This window comes from Hemitrygon akajei, chromosome 29 (genome assembly GCF_048418815.1).
Source record: "Hemitrygon akajei chromosome 29, sHemAka1.3, whole genome shotgun sequence".
NCBI lineage: Eukaryota > Metazoa > Chordata > Chondrichthyes > Myliobatiformes > Dasyatidae > Hemitrygon > Hemitrygon akajei.
In genome coordinates, this window is record NC_133152.1 from 41313931 (window position 1) to 41335494 (window position 21564).

Consider the following 21564-nt stretch of genomic DNA (forward strand, 5'->3'; position numbering starts at 1 on the left):
TTGTTTATTATTGTGACTTATATGTTATGCCTGCACTGTACAATGCCACGAAACAAACCTCACAACTTATGTCGTGCGAATAAACCTGATACCGAATGCCACAATCGCTATCTCTGACCGTGCATACTACGTTGGCAGCTGCCAATAAATTGCTTCTCAATTAATAATCCTGGAGATGTTGTTCAGTGATTGCAAACATGAGGAATTTCCTGAAATTGGAGGGATGAGACCGAGGGCGTTGCTAAAAGGTGGGTCTTGGTGAGGTGAGGGATCTCACACGGACACTGACACTTTACCTGATTGAACCAGCCAGCAGTGGATTGAACGCATACAACCAATCGTACATATCTTTGTCGTTGCTCGCTTGCAGAAGTATTCCGCGATGCTTTGTGCACACTGCAAAGGTATTAGCTGTCTGGAGAGCAAAAAAAAACACAAGTGATTATTTCTTGGAAATTCCAAATTCAAATCCCGTAGGTGAGTGTGGATCGAGCTGAAGCGGTTGATGCGAGTTCAATTGCAACATTTAAGAGAAACTTGGATAAGAACATGGATGGGAGGGACATGGAAGACTGGAGTCTGGGTGCAAGTCAATGGGACGAGTCAGATTAATAGTTTGGCATAGACTAGATGGGTCTTACAGGGTCTGTTTCTGTACTGCTGGGTCCTAATGACCCTATGGCACAATGCACCAGAGGTATAATGTACAGCAGTCACAACAAATCCCTCTAAATAATTCACAAGCATTTCTAATTATCTTTTATATACTTGGAACTTGCTGAATGTCAAGGGATTAACCTGGAGGAGTTCCTGAGGTTTGGAGGGCTATGGTCTCGGTGAAGGTCGGTGGGACTAGGCAGATTAATAGTTTGGCAATGAGTAGACGGGCCAAAGGGCCTATTTCTGTGCTGTGGATGTCTGTGACTCTATAACTGGATTTTGCTTTCTTGCGTATTTTTGCTGTTAACCATGAACATGGAGTAGTTCAGAACTCTCAGCACACAGTAATTTAAAAGTGCGCTCTCACTACAATTGTTTCTGCAGATCCATCTGCATTTCAGATGAACCATTAGTCTCATTAAAACAATCCACTGTGATTCACAGGAATTTTATCAGCACTCAGCCACAGAAAGATATTACCAAGATGAAAGTGGTAATTTCTTTTAAGAATTTGATGAAGGAATTTTAACTTCAACCAAACATGCACCTTCTCTGAGCCTCATCAACAGCACAGACTACTTGGTTGTACCAACTCACTTACAGACAACACAAAGAAAGCAAATTAGACCTAAATATATGTACATAGCTCACTCACCAAAGTGCCTACCAGCAAATGTCACCCAATGGAAGAAAGATACCTTGTTGAATCTGGCCTCCACACAGCTCAGGTCTACGGATATGCCCAATACATCATGGAAACATCCCTCACCAGCGGGCAGGAGACACAGAAGCCCACAGTCCTACACCACCAGGTTTTGCTTCAACAACCAAGAAGCAAAACCCTATTTGCTACCACACTTTAGCAATACTTTGACCACAGTGCACTAAAATTATTATTTTTTGTTCTAATTGTGTTCTTTCTTGTAAAAATTGTGTATAATTGATGTTTATTTCACTGTCTGTTTTGGTGTTTCAATGTACGTGTGACAATTAGAGTTCATAAAAGCTTTATTATTATAAAGATGGAGAGACTGTAGACCAATAATAGGAAATCCATTCGAGAACCACTAAAAGTCACAACTTGTTGACCTCATGGGTCTTTCAGGTTGGAGGGTTGAATTCTATCTGCCCTGGTTTGGATGTGACAGATATTAATACTTTATGTTGTAGTCCCGCGAGCTTCTCAGCAATTACACAGAACGTTATTGTAGGTTTGTGAGGTTCTTCACGTAATGGAACTACAGACTCGATTACTCCTGCTCTACACGGACTCTCTCTCCTTCTGTGGACACACTTCTTTCCAAATGAAAGGGGGAATGTCAATAGCAAACGTCATTTATACTTGAACTTAATAGAAAATTATATATTTTGCATCTGAAGATTTGCATGTGCAGCAAAATTCAAAAGCACAGAAAATAAAAGAATAAGAACAGACATGAGGAAGGAATTTCTTTAGACAGAGGATGGTGAATCTGTGGAATTTATTGCCACAAACAGTTGTGGAGGCCAAGTCATTGAGTGTATTTAAAGCAGAGGCTGACAGGTTTTTGATTAGTCAGGGTGTCAAAGGTTACGGGGAGAGTGGGGTTGAGAGGAATAATATTTATCAGCCTTGATAGAATGCTGGAGCAGACTTGATGGGCTGAATGGCCTAATTGTGCTCCTGTGCCTTAGGCCATTCATCCCCTCAGGTCTGCGCAGCCATTCAATCACGGCTGATTTTTTTCCCTCGCTCAACTTCATTCTCCTGCCTTCTCCCCATAACTTCCTTACCCATTTGTAACCTATCAAGCTCTGCCTTAAGTACGCTCAATGATTTTGCCTCCGCAGCCCTTTGCACCAATCAATCCCACCGATTCACCTTCCCATTCTGGGGGAACTGATGGCTTTCTGGAGAAAAAATATCAGATCATTAGATCTTAAAAGATTTTAACACTATGTTCAGAAGTAGCTACTTTCCCACAACCATCAGGTTCTTGAAGTGAGCTGTACAACCATAACACTACCTCAGTGACAGGACACTATGAATCATCTCTTGCACTGCCACGGACTTGTCTTCAAAAGCGTCTTTGTTTTTATTGTACAGCACAGTGCAGGCCCCTTGGCCTGTGATGTTGGGCCGACCTACGAACCTACGAATCTAACACTTCACGCTCACACAGCCGCACCCTCCTCCCCACTTTTCTATCACCCATGTGCCTATCTACGAGTCTCTTAAATATCCCTCATGTGTCTGCCTCTACCACCACCCCTGGAAACGCATTCCACGCATTCTCCACTCTGTACACAATACCTACCTCTGACATCCCCCCCTCCTCCACGTTTCCCTCCAATCAGCTTAAAATTATGCCCTTGTAATTAGCCAGTCTGGCCCTGGAAGAAAGGTATTGGCTGTCCACACTATCTATAACCCTTATCATCTTACACACCTCTAAAAAGTCACCTCTCCTCCTCCTTCACTCCAAAGAGAAAAGCCCTAATTCACTCAACTTTTCCTCATAAGACTTGCTCTCTAACCTAGGCAGCATCCTGGGAAATCTCCTCTTTATCCTCTCTAAGGCTTTCACATCCTTCCTACAATGAGGACAGAACTGAACACGATATTCCAAGTGCAGTTTAACCAGAGTCTTTTCCCCATCTTAACTGTCTTGTCTTTATTTATTTATACTTTATTTAGAGATACAGCCCGGAACTGGCCCAATGAGCCACTCGACCCAGCAACCCACCAATTTAACCTCAGCCTAATCACAGGACAATTTGCAACAACCAGATAACCTACTTAACCGGGACATCTTTGGACTGTGGGAGGAAACTGGAGCACCTGGAGAAAACCCCTGCAGTTCATGGGGAGAACCATGCAAGCTCCTTACAGATGGTGCCAGAAATGAACAGGCTGCTGGCAAGGGTGGTGGAGGTGGATATGATAGGGTCTTTTAAGGGGCTTTTAGATAGGTACATGGAGCTTAGTAAAATAGAGGGCTATAGGTAAGCCTAGTAATTTCTGAGTTAGGGACATGTTCGGCACAACTTTGTGGGCCAAAGGGCCTGTATTGTGCTGTAGGTTTTCTGTGTTTCTATGTTTCTAAATGAACTCAAATACCCTCAGCTGTTATAGCGTCACATTGTTACCATGGCGTATTCATTTATAATTTACATCTAATTTATATCCTGTGTTTTTCCGTATCTATAGTACTGTGCAGAAGTCTTAGGTACCCAAACACACACACACACACACACACACACAATCACAAAGATAGATATTGACAAATATAGATTTACACTTAAGACTTTTGCATGTCACTGTATATGTCTGTGATGAAGCAATTTGAGTTTACTGTCCTGTGCACATGACAATAAACTCAACCTGTCTTCGAAAGTTGCCTCATAATCAAGGCAAGGTCAGGCTAACCTTGAGCATCGCCTGCTGATCTTCACTGTATTCCACTTGAGCCGTGGACAGGTTCAGAATGCCTCGCTCCACAGGGTCCTTGTCACTGTTGTATATGAACACGTAAGGGCGGCGGATTGCAACATAATGCTTCACCCAAGAGTTCGACTGAGGCTCCATGAAATGCAGGTATCCTTTCTTCGACACCACGGGGCTAAGGCAGAAGAAGAAATTTTTTTTTTTAAATGGTGGTTTTGTTTCCAAAAGAGGAAGAGGCAAATTTGTAAATTCTGGATTTGACAAGAGAATGTTACCCAGTTCTGATCTCTTCAATGTCAGGAAGAAGGTTCAGGAATTCGTTCTTTCCTGCTCTGGCTAGGTATGAAGTTTCTACTCGAGTAACCATGGGGAAGCCGTCAAACTCCATACAGGGACTAGAGGATCGAGAGTTGGCTTCAGGAGTCCTGTAATGTGAAGACATTTTCATCTCGGAAATCAGCACAGGCTGAGATACAAATGTCCACGTGACACTGGCATTGAGATAGTTTTTGTTTACTGTTTCACTCACGATGAGCACTGGTGGCATGGCTAATGTTTACTGCTCGTCCCAAATTGTCTTTGGAGGTACAGATACCGGTTAGCCGCCCTATTGAATCGTAGCTGAATTAAAGGGCAGGTTAGCCGCCCTATTGAATCGTAGCTGAATTAAAGGGCAGGTTAGCTGACCTATTGAATCGTAGCTGAATTAAAGGACAGGATAGCCACCCTATTGAATCGTAGCTGAATTAAAGGGCAGGTTAGCTGACCTATTGAATCGTAGCTGAATTAAAGGGCAGGTTAGCTGACCTATTGAATCGTAGCTGAATTAAAGGGCAGGTTAGCTGACCTATTGAATCGTAGCTGAATTAAACAGTGCTACTGAAGGAGCCATTGTGAGTTTCTCCTCATTCAAATCATGCACAAAGCAGCCACAGAGCATCAGTGAATGACGATTATAATTTGTTACAACATTAAGTAAATACAGAAAATGCTGGAAAAAATCAGCAGGTCAGGCAGTGTCTGTGAATGTAGAAATAATTACTGTTTCAGATGAGATCATAGGGCTACTTTCATTTCGGGTTCCCTTTGGAGATAGAGCACAGTACAGGTCCACGATGCCCAATTGCACCCAAGTGACTAATCAAGCTACTGACCCGTACATCTTTGGAACGTGGGAGGTAATCAGAGCTCTGAGGAAACACGTGCGGTCACGGGGAGAACGTACAAACTCGTTACAGACAGCAGTGAAAATGACCCCTTGATTGTAGTGTTACACTGACCACTACGCTACCCCGCCACTCCGGGAAATCTTTCGACAGGTAGTGACTAATAAATGTCCCCTCCCCTCACCCCCTGTCCATTGATTCTGGAGATTGTCCATCTACAAAGGAGGTGTTACCAGGACTGGAGGAATTGGATAGATTGGGGCTTTTTACCCCTAGGGCATATGCTAAAGGTGACCTTAAAGAGGTACATAAAATCATGAGGGACATAAGATTTTTTCCCTCACTGTGGAGGGGAGTTTAAAACTAGAGTCATAGCTTTAAGGTGAGAAGGCAGAGGTGTAAAGGGGACTTGAGGGCCACCTTCTCCACACAGCGGGTGATGGGTGAGTGGAATAGACTGCCAGAGGAAGCTGTTGGGTCAGGTACAGTTACACCGCTTAAAAAGCATTTGGGCAGGTACATGTTTAGGAGAGGAATATGGGCAAACACAAGAGATATGAGACCAAGTCAGGCACCTTGGCTCGAATGGACAAGATGGGCTGAAGGGCCTGTTTTCCTGCTGTATAAGTTTATGACCAGCACTTTTTTCTGATCATCAATACTTCAACAAAAAATTGAAGCAGAAGTGCAGGATACAAGAATTCTACTGAAGTGGGTACGTAGAAACAGCCCTTCTGAATGAGGAGTAAGAGGTCAGGACGCAGGGTTGATGAACGCAGTACTGTGATGAACTGGTTAAAAGCCAGTGTTCCACTTACTCCCCCACAGCACGGCAAGTAATGATAACGGTCTCTAATAAAGTGGCCACTGAGTGTACATAGTGTAGGGTTCTCAGAATATTAACTGTAATGTTAACTGCTAATATTAAAATGGCTTCTCTGTAGTGTTAACGAATGAGGTAATGTTTTTCTGTAGCTACAATGTTTGGGTTATAACTACTGATGACAGGGAACGAACCAATGGAAGTCATATTATTCTATCTGTATGTGTGGGAGCCGGGGGTCGGTGTGGAGAAGCGAGGAGGAAGGACGTGCGGGGGGCGCGCTGGTAGACCACCACGGTTGGTCCCAGTCCGAGGGTCGTGGAGTTCGGAGGAAATCGAATGGTGGATTGCGGATATTGCGTGAGCGCCAACGTTGTGCACGAACTGTAAAACTCCTATTCTTGGCGCCTTTTCATTTTTATATTTTTGTTTCTCTACTAACCCCATAGTCACAGTAAAATTTATAAAGTGTAATCGTTTAAACGCGCATTGTGTACTGCCTGATATTTTACGTTGTGGGTTGTAGCGGGGTGCATTACACAGCATCTACGCAAACGTGAGACACAGCCTGGCAGACAGACGGCAGTATCTCCTAGACGAACGTGGGTTGATAGAGCTGGGTGTTGCAATAGCTTAACCAGTCAGTAGGGAAATTTCCCTCTCTTCCGGTGGGAGTAATACCACCAAACTTACGAGCAGAAAGAAACACTAGCCGTTTGTTTTAAACTTACTTCTGATCGACTGAGTTGCACCTGGAATCTGCGAGTGACAGGCAGGTGGAAGAAGGAGTAAGTGTGCTGCTGCTGAAACTGGACACAGACGCATCGCGGCCAATGGGGGAATTCACGTCGGACAGCTGGAACACAGAACATTTCAACAGTATTCAACCCCGAAATCGTCCGGCGTGCACTGTGTGGTATTCAACATATCACAGCCCTTTCAGAACGTCAAAAAAGTAATCGGCAATCCTGAAGTTCCACTGCTTTCTCTTCAATGAAAAAGTATTCTTGAAAAACAACATCTTGTCTATAGAATAATATTCAATATCCTGGGTATGGTTAGCATCTTGATCCTTATTGGTAAAAGTGACACTGCATGAACAGTTCAAGGAGTAACAAAGCTCTATGTTGTTTGATTAGGAGCTTCTTATTCAGTGATAAAAATGTTCTATACAAGGTGATGGGCAACACAGATATACATTTCCTTTTAAAGGATTTAGGTTCCTTGAAAAGACTTCAAAAGGAAATTAGATCTACAAGTAAGAATTGTTAATTCAGAATACCTAGGAATATCAAATATCCATGTGTATTTGATCACTTGATTGTTTCATCATAGTACGTCAGAACAGACTATTGCAACTCTGATACTTTGCCTGCTACCAGACTGATTTTGTAGGGTTTGGAGAGGGGGACGAGGGGAGGGGTGAAAGGGGGTGAAAGGGGGGGAGAGGGGGATGAGGGGAGGGGTGAGAGGGGGATGAGGGGAGCGGTGAGAGGGGGATGAGGGGAGGGGTGAGAGGGGGATAAGGGGAAGGGTGAGAGGGGGATGAGGGGAGGGGCGAGAGGGGGAGGAGAGGGGAGAGGCCCTCAATTATTGTAGGCAGTATACCACCTAAGGGGTACACACGAGTGGCAACTGTTCTATTGGTTTAAAGGAATGCAACCTAACAGTACTTAAAGCATTGACTCTGTTATGTAACATGAAAAGGGAATTGCACTGTTTATACTGGTAAATTTATTATGAATAAAGTCTATTTGATTACAAAACACACTTACTTTGCTGTCGCTGATGCTGCTGCAGACTTGGTTCAGTTCCTTGTTGAAGGTGTGTGTGAGAAGTCGCAGGCACTGAAAGAAAGATCAAGAACACGTTGAGCAGGTAGGAAACAGGCCAAGAATGCCGATGAACCATAAAGAATAAAAGCACCAATAGCTCTTTTGCTGACTGTAAGCTGTGAGAATCAAAGATACAACAGATTATGCCGGAGTAACACACACCGTACAGTCAAAAACAGTTACTTTCTACAAGCTGTCAGGCTGATCAACACCTCCACCCATTAACCCACCCCACCACCTCTACATCCACATCAGCCACTGTCTGTCACTTTATGCTTACATTCCACACCTCATACCTACACTAACCCAGTCACCGCCCTACTGTGTTTCCAGAGCCTTGCTGCCCCTAGAAGAGTTCCTCTTGTCAGGAGTCACTTTGTCACCTCCTGTCAGGGTCACCCTACGTTCAGAAACTCCTGCACCTCACATCACTTCATCTATATACAATCGGTCTAAAGCTCAAAGTAAATACAAGTCACCATATACTACTCTGAGACTCATTTCTGTGGGCATTCACGCTAAACACAAATCTATGTATATAAGCTAATCCCATGGCTGAAATGGTTGCCACAAGAGGACACAGGTTTAAGGTGCTGGGGAGTAGGTACAGAGGAGATGTCAGGGGTAAGTTTTTTACTCAGAGTGGTGAGTGCGTGGAATGGGCTGCCGACAACGGTGGTGGAGGCGGACACGATAGGGTCTTTTAAGAGACTTTCGGATAGGTACAAGGAGCTTAGTAAAATAGAGGGTTCTAGGGTAAGCCTAGTAATTTCTAAGGTAGGGACATGTTCAGCACAGCATTGTGGGCCGAAGGGCCTGTATTGTGCTGTAGGTTTTCTATGTTTCTTATGTATATACGGCCACCCTCAATTACTTGTACATGGTGCTTTATAGGATTGCTTTTATATTGATATTGATGGTGCTGCACCACGCCCTGAAGAATGACAACAAACAATCTTGAAACGATGGAGGAACTCAGCTTCCGTAGAGGGCGAAGATCCTTCATCAGGACTAAAGAGGAGGTGGGCTTCCCCTCCAGATGTTTATCTCCCTCCATAGACGCTGCCTGACCTGCTGAGCTCTTCCAGCATTTTTGTGGGGCTAGCCCTTGGGCAGTGGGGTGGAGATGCGTCTTTACCAAAGGAGGTGTAAGATGCTCCGTCCCTCTGCTAGCCTGCAGGGCACCCTTGGACAAGATGTAGCGCCTGCTTAGTGCCATCCCCCTCTCCACCGGATCAGGGTCACGTAAAGCCAAAAGGTGCAGGTGGTGGATGGACGTATGAGCAGCTGAAGTACATCGATCCTCGTCATGCGACCACTGACACCAGGCAATCGCTGAAGAATATTGATAATGTCTGGGGTCACCCGTCTCGCAAAGACACTCCCAGAAGAAAGCAATGGTAAACCACTTAAGTAGAAAAATTTACCAAGAACAATCATGGTCATGGAAAAGACCATAACATATAGGAGCAGAATTAGGCCATTTGACCTATCAAGTCTGCCCCACCATTTCATCATGACTGATCCAATTTTCCTCTCAGCCCCAGTCTCCTGCCTTCTCCCCATATCCCTTCATGCTCTGACCAATCAAGAATCTATTAACCTTTGCATTAAATATACATAAAGACTGGGCCTCTACAGTTGCCTGTGGCAAAGAATTCCACAGATTCACCACTCTCTGGCAAAAGATATTGCTCCTCGTCTCCATTTAAATGTGGTTCTAATGTTTTTCTGTCATTCATTCCTTGGGGTTCTCTTCTGTTTTGTGGATGTCTGTGAAGAGTAAGAATTTCAAGTCATATACTGTATACATTCTCTGATAGTAATTGGAACCTGCCTTAACCACTTTCTCTGGCAGCTCATTCCATTTACTGATGACCTCTGTGTAGGAACAATCCCCCGAGAAGTTCCTACTAAGCATTTAGCCTCCCACCTAAACCTTTGCTCCCCAATTCTTGATTTGCTGCACCTGGGAAAAAGACTGAGCGTACTCTACTGATGTGGTATGGACACAGGTCTTTCTGCATAACTTGTCTATGCCAGCCAGGGTGACTGACTAAGATGGTCTCACTTGCTTGAGTTTGGCCCATTCCCCTCTAAACCAGGGGTTCCCAACCTTCTTTAAGCTATGGATCACTACCATTAAGCAAGGGATCCATGAGGCCCAAGTTGGGATCCCCTGCTCTAAACCTTTCCTAAGTCTTGGCCAATAACACTGGACAGCTTAACGATTTTACTTCCTGAATACTTTTAAGGTGTATCTTATGCATTTTAGGCTGCTGATCATAAAAATCACCATGAAGTCTCCCTACATGCACCAGTTTCTTGAAATCACCCATATTTGTTACTTCAGCTCATAATTCAAGTCATAATAACTGATGCCAAGATTAAGGAAGGCATTTTTGTTGGTCAAACAGGTCATCAATGACAGGCAATTCGAAGAACTTCTAGTGGGACTGGAGAAAATCACATGGAAGGCATCCAAAGATGTTGCTGAAAATCTTCTTGGCAACTACAGTGCACTAAACTACGTGAACTGGTTGACAACATGCTTCAAGCATACAAGACCATTAAGTGCAGCATGTTACTAAAGATTCATTTTCTGCATTCCCATTTAAACTTCTTCCCTGCAAATCCTGGGACGGTCAGAGACGAGCACGGTGGGAGGTTTCACCAGGACATTGTGGTCATGGAGAAACGGTATTGTGGCAACTGGAATTCCATCAATGTCAGCTGATTATTGATGGACACTTAAGCAAGAAGCCTCAGACACTGCAGTATTTCAACTAAGCTAAAAATGTTTTGTTGATGATTTTTGTTTGTACTCAAAGTGTCAGCACCATCATGCAATTAAATGCATCATGTTCGATAAAAGTTAAATTTTTGTTTCTCCAAATTCCTAAGTAGTCTGAAAAATTATATTTATGTATAGATTTCATAAACAAAAAAATAATTCTGAGGAAGCAACACTTTCAAAAAAATTTGTTATCCAGTGTAATTATCCCTCACTCCACGTACTTTCTGGTCATTATCATATTGAGTTTCATCTTTTGACAAGGTATCTTGGGACACCATGAAAGGAACAATAAAGGTGTTCAGAGGCCCGATATTAACTGACTCCACAAACAGCCTTGAGCACACAGTACCTTGGTTGCCAGTTCCTTCTCCCGGTCCACCAGGCTTTGAATGTCTGCGGAGTCGTAGCCGCTGCTTTCACTGGGGGTAACAGCGCTCTCGAACGTCGTGGTGGAAATCTGCGAGGAGATGCTGGTGGAGGCGCTGAGAGTCCCACTGCTCATGCTCGGGGAGATGGAGTCGCAGAGAGATTTTGGAGCTGCTTCGCTGAGTTTCTCTCGCAGCAGCAGCAGATGCCGTGTCCGCTCAACCTGAGCAAACGAGAACGGACATTAAACATCGACACCGCAAGACACAAGGCCATTTGGCCCCCTGCTGATTTATTACCCCTCTCGAGCCCATTTTACCTACCTACCCATAATCTTTGATGCCTTACTAATCAAGAACAAATATACCCAATGACTTAGCATCTACAGCTGCCTGTGGCAATGAATTCCACAGATTCACCACCCTCTGGCTGAAGAAATTCTTCATCACCTCTGTTCTAAAGGGACATCTTTCTATTCTGAGGCTGGGCCCTCTGGATCCCCACTATCGGAAACATCCTTCCCACATCCACTCTATCTCGGCCTTTCAATATTCAATAGGTTTCAATGAGATCCACCCCGCCCCATTTTTCTAAACTCCAGTGAGTACAGGCCCAGAGCCATCAAAGGCTCCTCATATGTTAACCCTTTCATTCCTGGGACCATTCTCATGAACTTTCTCTAGACCCCCTCCAATGCCAGCACATCCTTTCTTAGACAAGGGGTCTAAAGCTGCTCCAAGTGTGCCTGACTGAGGTCTTACAGGGCCTCAGTTTGGAACTCAGAGAGAAAAAGTTGCCTGTTGGTCACTGGATTCTTGACCTTTATGTAACTAGTAGTCTTAGTGAAGCCCAATGCAAAATACTTTAAACCTTCTTTAAATCAACCCAAAACGTTCCCCCTGAAGACACAGCGTGCAGTTTACAGATTGTCCGCATACCCCTCTAAATTTTCCAGCTTGTTCCACTTTTACAGCGTTGTTCATCCCAGCTGGGCTCGTAGGGCGGCGCAGCAAGGTTCAATCGTGACCTTGGGAGCAGCGTGTGGAACTTGGACATTCTCTCTATGGCCCCCTGGTCTCCTCCCACATCCCAAAGACAGGTTGTGTGGGCTAATGGCTGTCATAAAATGCCCCTTTGGTTCATATCGACCAGACATTGAAGACACTGAGCAACGGAGAAACTGTAATTTTGCTCTGGGCCACAGAATTCCACAAGTCCCAGCCTCCTAGGTTACAGAATTCCAAAGGTCCCCAACACTCTGGGCTACGGAAATCTGAAGATTACCTCGTGCAAGAGGTCCAGCTTTTCCAGCTCCCACTGGTGTTCCAGGATGAGGCTGTCCCCACGGGGTCTCCAGCCGGCCAGGTTCTCCTCTCCCCTTACGTAGGCAACTGAGGTGTCTAAAATCTTCCTTCTCCTTCGTTGCATTCCTGGAACACACCAGGGATTGTTCCCGCATATTAGGCTGTTCAACTTACATCAACACTATGTCTACTGATCATTACAGCAACACTACATCACTATGTCCACTGAACACTACAGTAACATTAACTTTCCACCCACTTACATTAACTCCCCACTCAGATATCATGTCAGTAACATTACATCCTCACAGATTAATTTTCCACACACTGTACACTACTCCCATTTAACTCTACAGTAACACTATACCATCATACATTAACACTACACCCAATGACTGGTACAGTAACGCTACACCCCCAATCAGAGTGATTTTTCAAACACAACACTGGAGAAAACAAAAACTGGGAATTAGCTACGTATATCGGTAGCCTCAAGTGATGTCCTTCATTATAAATGGAAACACATTTTCTACATGAAGCTATAGATGTCCCCAGTAGCTTCACAATGAGCAATACATTTAAGAACAGAGACACAGTGGCGCAGGGGCTGCCTCATAATTCCGGTGACCTGGATTCAATCCAGACTTCTGGAGATTTGTGTGTGTCTGCGCGTGCGTATCCGTGTCAGTCTGTGGGCGCACGTGCAGATTGAACTCTCTCCCTGTAGGTCTCTTCTCACATCCCACGCAGGAGCTAGCAGGTTAACTGGCCTCTCCGATCTCCCCCAGCATGCAGGTGATTGGTGGAATTTGGCAGATGACGGGAACGTTTGGAGAATAAAGTCTAATCAGTGCACCCAATGGTCATTGTGGACTCGGAGGGTGGAGGGACCTGGCCCTCCAACACCACACCACGGCTGACCTTTAACTGCTCTCTGAAGCTCCTGATCACTTGAATCAAAGGTCACAAGGTGGGCTGTAACAGTTCAAACTGTCACGTATTTCGAACATGTCAGTTCAAAATGAAAGGTATGACCATGTTAACGGGGTTTAATCACAGACCACCCGAGGGATTTAGAGGAACAAACTTGTAGAGAAGTATTGAAGACTGTTGCAAGAAACATAAGGTTGTTATAGCAGGTGATTTTAACATTCCACATATTGACTGTGAATCGCATACTGTAAAAAGACTGGATGGGATAGAGTTTACCATTGTGTTCAGGAAAGTTTCCTTAATCAGTACGGGGAAGTCCCAACAAGAGAGTGTGCAATATTTGATCTGCTATTAGGAAACGAGACAGTGCAGGTGACAGAAGTTTGTGGCAGAGAACACTGCATCTTAAGATTAAGGGAGCTAGGGCTTTACTCTTTGGAGAGAAGGAGGATGAGAGGAGACATGATAGAGGTGAACAAGATATTAAGAGGAATAGACAGAGTGGACAGCCAGCGCCTCTTCCCCAGGACACCACTGCTCAGTACAAGAGGACATGGCTTTAAGGTAAGGGGTGGGAAGTTCAAGGGGGATATTAGAGGAAGGTTTTTCACTCAGAGAGTGGTTGGTGCGTGGAATGCACTGCCTGAGTCAGTGGTGGAGGCAGATACACTGGTGAAATTTCAGAGACTACTAGACAGGTATATGGAGGAATTTAAGGTGGGGGGGGGGTATATGGGAGGCAGGGTTTAAGGGTCAGCACAACATTGTGGGCCGAAGGGCCTGTACTGTGCTGTACTATTCTATGTTCTAAAGTGAAGGCTAATAGGAACCAGTGATGGACTAACGTCTTTTGTCTCTGGTTCTCTCATCTTGAGAAACAGTCATAGAATCACAGAAAAAGGCCCTTCAGCCCATCTAGTCTGTGCTTAACTGTTATTCTGCCTAATCGCATTGAGCTGGATCTGGACTATAGCTCTCTATACCCCTCCCATCCATACACTTGTACAAACCCATCCATGTACTTATCCAAGTTTCTCTTAAATCTTGCAATCAAATCTGCATCCACCACTTCCTCTGGCAACTCGTTCATACTCTGAATGAAGGTGTTTCCCCGTCCAGTTCCCCTTAAATATTTCACCCTTCACTCTTAACCCATGACCTCTGGTTCTAGTCTCACCCACTTTCAACGGAAAGATCTTGCTTGCATTAACCCTCAATTTTGCATTGTTCGTTCTGTGCCGTGTAGTATGACGTAGACGATCATGGTCTTTCCGTGTCCATGATTGTTCTTGGCAAATCATTCTACAGAAGTGGTTTGCCATTGCCTTCTTCTGGGCAGTGTCTTTACAAGACGAGAAACCCCAGCCATTATAGAGACAATCATCAGATATTGTCTGCCTATCAGTGGTTGTATGACCAGGACTTGTGATCTGCACCAGCTGCTCATACGACCATCCACCACCAGCTCCCTTGGCTTCATGTGACCCTGATCAGGGGCTAAGCAGGTGCTACACCTTGCCCAAGGGTGACCTACAGGCTAGTGGAGGGAAGGAGCACCTTATACCTCCTTTGGTAGCAACGTATCTTCACCCCGCCACCCTCATAATTTTGTATACTGTATTGCTATCAAATCTCCCCTCGATCTCCTCCTTTCCAGTGAAGAAAGTCCTAACCTGTACAACCTTTCCCTATACCTGAGGTCCCCAAGTCACGGCAACATCCCCTTTGTAAACTTTCTCTGCAATCTTGTAGATAGGTGACCAGAATGGCACACAATACCCCAAACTGAGCCTCACCAACACCTTGTACAACTTCAACATAACATCTCAACTCCTGTACTCAAACCTAAGCAAGCTCCTACCAAACTGTGTGCATGCTAATATTGCAGTAGCTATCTGGGTAACGTAGAAAGCTAACCAAATCAGAGGGATCTTGTACTTACCAGGGCTGCCTCTGTCTGCCATTTTGCATAGGCTAAGCTCATAAATACCACTTATTCGATTACTGAAAGAAAAGGAAAAGAAGAGGTCACAACTTTCTGTTTTTGACATCAGTATCTGCTCTCACAATTTACAGTGTTTTACATTTGCCACAAGTCATTTCTGAGAAGCAATAGCTTACAAGTTTAATTACATCAGTAAAAGAATCGTAAGTAAAACTACAGGTAAAATTTCTTCCAATACAAGTTAGAAGAGGCAGCACTTCTAAGCGCCATTTTGATTTTGGAAGTACCAGTCAGGTGTCTTTGCATAGCCGCTGCCAAACAGGTTACGCAGGGAGCGCGGAGGTGTGATCTTGGCATCCCGGGAGTAGAAGACCATACAGATGTCTTTGGTGATCACTGCTGGCTGGATGCAATGGTCAAGCTGCAAGTTCAAAGAGTGCAGAAAAAGATGACGATCAAGAGCACAGACAAAATTGTAGCATCTTTAAGTCCGAGTGCTATATCTGAATGCACGAGGTGTCAGAAATAAGGCGGATGAGTTTGAAGCTCGGGTGCGAATGGGTAACTATGATGTTGTTGGGATAACGGAGACATGGCTGCAGGGAGATCAGACCTGGGAAATGAATGTACAAGGGTATACGTGCTATCGTAGGGACAGAAATGTGGGCAGAGGGGGTGGGGTGGCCCTGTTGGTGAGGAATGAGATTCAGTCCTTTGCAAGGGGGGACATAGGATCAGGAGTAGAGTCTGTGTGGATAGAACTGAGGAACAGTAAGGGCAAAAAGACCCTAATGGGTGATGTCTACAGGCCACCAAACAGTAGCATGGATATTGGGTGCAAGTTGAATAGGGAGTTAACATTGGCATGTGGCGGTAGTTATGGGGGATTTCAACATGCAGGTGAACTGGGAGAATCAGGTTGGTGCTGGACCCCAGGATAGGGAGTTTGTAGAGTGCCTACGGGATGCATTCTTGGAACAGCTTGTACGAGAGCCGACCAGGGACAAGGCTATTCTGGATTTAGTGTTATGTAATGAACAGGATTTGATAAGCGATCTTGCAGTAAAGGAGCCATTAGGAGGTAGTGATCATAATATGTTAAGTTTTTATCTGCAATTTGAGAAGGATAAGGGCAGCTCGGAGGTGTCAGTGTTGCAGTTGAACAGGGGAAACTATGGAGCCATGAGGGAGGAGCTGGCCAAAGTTGACTGGACGGATAGCCTAGCAGAAAAGACAGTGGAACAGCAATGGCAGGTATTCTTGGGAATAATGCACAAGGTGCAAAATCAGTTCATCCCCCAGAGAAGGAAGGATTCAAAGGGGGGAAAGGGGCCACAGTGGTTGACAAAGGAAGTCAGACATTGCATAGCATTAAAAAAAAAGGAAGTATGACAGAGCTAAGGTGAGTGGGAGGACAGATGATTGGGAAGTTTTTAAGGAACAACGGAACTTAACTAAAAAGGCAATACGGGGAGAAAAAATGAGGTACGAACACAAACTAGCCAGGAATATAAAGGAGGTTAGCAAAAGCTTTTTTAGGTATGTGAAGAGAAAGAAGATAGTTAAGAATGATGTTGGGCCCTTGAAGAATGAATTGGGTGAAATTGTTATGGGAAACAGAGAAATGGCATAAGAATTTAATAAGTACTTTAGATCTGTCTTCACTAAGGAAGACACAAGCAATCTCCCAGATGTATGGATGAGCCAAGGACATAGGGTAACAGAGGAAATGAAACAGATTGACATTAGGAAGGAAACGGTGATGAGTAGACTGATGGGACTGAAGGCTGACAAATCCCCAGGTTCAGATGGTCTGCATCCTAGGGTACTAAAGGAGGTGGCCCTGGAAATTGCAGATGCATTGGTAATCATTTTCCAATGTTCCTTAGATTCAGGATCAGTTCCTGAGGATTGGAGAATGGCTAATGTTATCCCACTTTTTAAGAAAGGAGGGAGGGAGAGAACAGAGAACTATCGACCTGTCAGCCTGACATCGGTGGTGGGGAAGATGCTAGAGTCCATTATTAAAGATGAAATAGTGGCATATCTAGATAGCAGTGATAGGATTGGGCCGAGCCAGCATGGATTTACCAAGGGTAAATCATGCTTGACTAATCTGTTGGAGTTTTTCGAGGATGTAACCAGGAAGTTAGACGGGGGAGATCCAGTGGATGTAGTGTACCTCGATTTTCAGAAGGCATTTGATAAGGTCCCACATAGGAGATTGGTGGGTAAAATCAAAGCTCAGGGCATCGGGGGGAAGACATTGACATGGATAGAAAACTGGTTGGCAGATAGAAAGCAAAGGGTAGCGGTGAAGGGTGTTTCTCGGAATGGCAGGTGGTGACTAGTGGGGTGCCACAGGGCTCGGTATTGGGACCACAGCTGTTTACAATTTACGTCAACGATTTGGATGAAGGCATAGAAAATAACATCAGCAAATTTGTTGATGATACTAAGCTGGGTGGCAATGTGACATGTGATGAGGATGTTAGGAGAATTCAGGGTGACTTGGATAGGCTGGGTGAGTGGGCAGATACTTGGCAGATGACGTTTAATGTGAATAAGTGTGAGGTTATCCACTTTGGGAGTAAGAACAGGAAGGCAGATTATTATCTGAACAGTGTAGCGTTAGGTAAGGGAGAAATACAAAGAGATCTAGGAGTCCTTGTTCATCAGTCACTGAAGGTGAATGAGCAAGTGCAGCAGGCAGTGAAGAAGGCTAATGGAATGTTGGCCTTTATTACAAAGGGAATTGAGTACAAGAGCAAGGAAATCCTCTTGCATTTGTACAGAGCCCTGGTGAGACCACACCTGGAGTATTGTGTACAGTTTTGGTCTCCAGGGTTAAGGAAGGACATCCTGGCTGTAGAGGAAGTGCAGCGTAGATTCACGAGGTTAATTCCTGGGATGTCTGGACTGTCTTACGCAGAGAGGTTAGAGAGACTGGGCTTGTACACGCTGGAATTAAGGAGATTGAGAGGGGATCTGATTGAAACATATAAGATTATTAAGGGATTGGACAAGATAGAGGCAGGAAATATGTTCCAGATGCTGGGAGAGTCCAGTACCAGAGGGCGTGGTTTGAGAATAAGGGGTAGGTCATTTAGGACAGAGTTAAGGAAAAACTTCTTCTCCCAGAGAGTTGTGGGGGTCTGGAATGTACTGCCTTGGAAGGTAGTGGAGGCCAATTCTCTGGATGCTTTCAAGAAGGAGCTAGATAGGTATCTTATGGATAGGAGAATCAAGGGATATGGGGACAAGGCAGGAACCGGGTATTGATAGTAGATGATCAGCCATGATCTCAAAATGGCGGTGCAGGCTTGAAGGGCCGAATGGTCTACTTCTGCACCTATTGTCTATTGAGTGGCACAGTTGCATAGTGGCTAGCGTAATACTTTACTGTGCCAGTGACTGGGCTTCCATTCCTGCTACGGGAGTTTGCGTAGGGAGTTTCTACGTTCTTCCCGTGACCAAGTGGGTTTCTTCTGTGTGCTCCAGTTTCCGCTAACGTTCAAAGACGTACGGGTCAGTGGTGGTAAATTATGGGATGCTATGTTGGTGTTGGAAGCACGGCAACACTGGCAGGCTGCCCCAGGCACATCTTTGCACCGTGCTGATCATTGACACAGACAACAGAAGACTGAGGGGAGATTTGATAGAGGCATACAAAATTATGAGGGGTATAGAGAGGGTAAATGCAAGCAGGCTTTTTCCACTGAGGTTGGGTACCACTACAACTGGAGGTCATGGGTAAAGGGTGAAAAGTTCACAGGGAACATGAGGGAAATCTTCACTGAGGGCCATGAGAGAGTGGAACAAGCGGCCAACGCAAGTGGTGCATGTGAGCTCAGTTTCCATTTTTAAGAGAAGTTTAGATAGGTACCTGGATGGTAGGGGTAAGGAGGGCTTAGTCTGGATGCAGTTGATGAGACTAAGACAGTTTAGCCCTTCAGACTAGATGGGCTGAAGGGCCTGCTTTGGTGCTGTACTTTTCTATGACTGTAACATATTTCATTGCATGTTTGGATGTACAGGTGACAAATAAAGATAATCCTTCTTTAATCTTTGCTCCAAGAATATGATTCCATTATAGTTAAAAGAACTGAACATCAGAATTGGAACAGAAGACAGAAGCACCATTTACACTGCAGATTCTGTGCTAGCAATCAGCATGAATTCCTCTCCTTACAAAGTGACACAAATCAAAGTGCAGACGAACTGAAACACAGCATGGCAATCTGCGTCTGCATCGGAACAGAGGTCCTTTGTTCGTAAACAATGTACCTTGTCTCCGACCTCAAGACCTCCTACTAAGGCAACTCTGCAATGGTGAGGATCTGACAGAGATGGGGGAACCACTTTGCCGAGCACCTCCGCTCTGTTAGGCCAGATATCCTACTTCAATTCAACTTCCCATTCCCATTCTGACATGTCGGTCCACGTTCTTCTGTATCCAACACCCAGGTTGAAGGAGCAACACCTCATATTCCATGTGGGTAGCCTCCAATTGGATGGCACGGACATCGATTTCTCTAACTTCTTCCCCTTTTTCTCTTTTTCTATTCCCCCATTCTGGTTCCTCTCTCACCCCTTCTCTGCTCCCCCTCACCTGCCAATCACCTCCCGCTGATGCCCCTTTCCTTTCGTCCACAGTCCTCTCCTGACAGATTTCTCCTCCTTCAGTCCCTTGCCTTTCCCACCTATCACCCCCTGGCTTCTTACTTCAACCCCTTCCACGACCCACCCACCTTCCCCCTCACCTGGTCTCGCTTACACCTGCCAGCTTGCACTCCCTCCCCTGACCACACTTCCTCATTCTGGGTTCTGTCCCCTTCCTCTCCAGTCCCGGAAATGATGGCCCAAAATGCTGACAGTTTATTCCCCTCCTTGGTCGCTGCCTGATTTGCTGAGTTCCGCCAGCATTTTGTGTGTGTTACACTAAGGCAACTTGTCATTTAGAATGACACAGTCCCAAACTACAGTAACATGTATTTTGTATAAAACACCACACTAGGGCTTAGAAGTGTAGCATGTGTGGCTAGACTGAACGAACCTTGTAACGAATGTGATAGATTAGGGTCTTGGCTCAAAATGTTGACTGCTTGTTCCTTTCCATAGATGCTGCCCAACCTTTGGGGGGGGGGGGGGTGTATGCGTGTACATGAGTGTGAGTGTGTGTGTGTGTGTGCCTGTCTGCGTCTGTGTGTGCACGCGCTACTTTGGATTTCCAGCATCTGCAGAATCTCTTGTGTTTATGATGGATCAGTTTTTCTGAACCCACTGGAGTAAAACTCTGGCCACAGATTTAATCTGAACTCCCTTGGTTTAAGTCCAGTGAACTGGTCCTTGCATCTTTGCTGCAGTCGAACTGTTGTGAAAGCAGGGCTGAACTCAATCAGAAACCACTACGGATTTTTAGACACAAGTGAACTAACCTCCAGGTACGCAGAAAGCGTCATGTAGATCCTTTCTCCATATGGAGTCACGCGGTTTAGGAGGAGGGAATTGTGTAAAGAGCTATCCCAAACGGCCTCAAACCGATAAAAGCTTCTGAGAGGAAACAGAGATAAGGATACAAAAAGTCAGTTTTATCTGTGCAGAGAAACACGCAGTGGCCACTTTATTAGGTACACTTTATTAAATCAGCCATTTATGTGGCAGCAACTCAATGCACAGACTCATTTGTTCTTCAGACCAAACATCAGAACGGGGAAGAAATATGTTCTCAGTCACTTTGACTGTGGAATGATTGTTCCTGCCAGATAGAAACAATTATTTCAGAAACTGCTGATCTCCCGGGATTTTCATGCACAACAGTCTCTAGAGTTTACAGAGAATGGTGTGAAAAAACATCCAGAGAGCGGCAGTTCTGTGGGGGAAAGTGCCTTGTTAATGAGAGAGGTCAGAGGAGAATGGCCAGACTGGTTCAAGCTGACAGGAACTCAAATAGCCACACGTTACAACAGTGGTGTGCAGAAGGGCGTATCTGAACGCACAACACGCCGAACCTTGAAGTGGACGGGCTACAGCAGGAGAAGACTGCACTGGGTTCCTCTCCAGTACCTAATAAAGTGACCACTGAATGTATATTGTATGGGGACTTAAGGTTAGAGCACTGGATATGTATTTTTCATCTCGATCATGCATTTAATTGTTCCTCTCTCGCTCTCATACACACACACACTCTAAATGCGACTTCAGTTACTAACGTGAAAGATGTTTAAAAAGTTATTGCGTCCTTGGGAGCAAGGAGATTCATAAACGTTCTTTGTAAGTGGAAGTCGAAAATTCTTCAACATCAGCGT

At 44.9% G+C, this 21564-nt stretch overlaps 1 protein-coding gene across 17 annotated transcripts in view; it reads right to left on the minus strand.

Moving 5' to 3' along the window:
* The window catches only part of kif1b (kinesin family member 1B), a 278399-nt gene that overhangs the window by 9160 nt on the left and 247675 nt on the right, over window positions 1-21564 (minus strand). For 14 of the 17 annotated variants that reach the window (XM_073032205.1, XM_073032200.1, XM_073032199.1 and 11 more), the window contains 10 exons: window positions 20695-20809; window positions 15544-15677; window positions 15254-15315; window positions 12359-12504; window positions 11058-11297; window positions 7852-7923; window positions 6808-6932; window positions 4363-4512; window positions 4070-4262; window positions 297-415 (listed from right to left, as the gene is read on the minus strand). In XM_073032205.1, the coding sequence (XP_072888306.1) occupies window positions 297-415; window positions 4070-4262; window positions 4363-4512; window positions 6808-6932; window positions 7852-7923; window positions 11058-11297; window positions 12359-12504; window positions 15254-15315; window positions 15544-15677; window positions 20695-20809 (1356 nt within the window). Of the gene's footprint in view, window positions 1-292; window positions 416-4069; window positions 4263-4362; window positions 4513-6807; window positions 6933-7851; window positions 7924-11057; window positions 11298-12358; window positions 12505-15253; window positions 15316-15543; window positions 15678-20694; window positions 20810-21564 lie in introns of those variants that run through there. The other 3 variants (XM_073032201.1, XM_073032196.1, XM_073032197.1) reach the window with 1 other exon arrangement.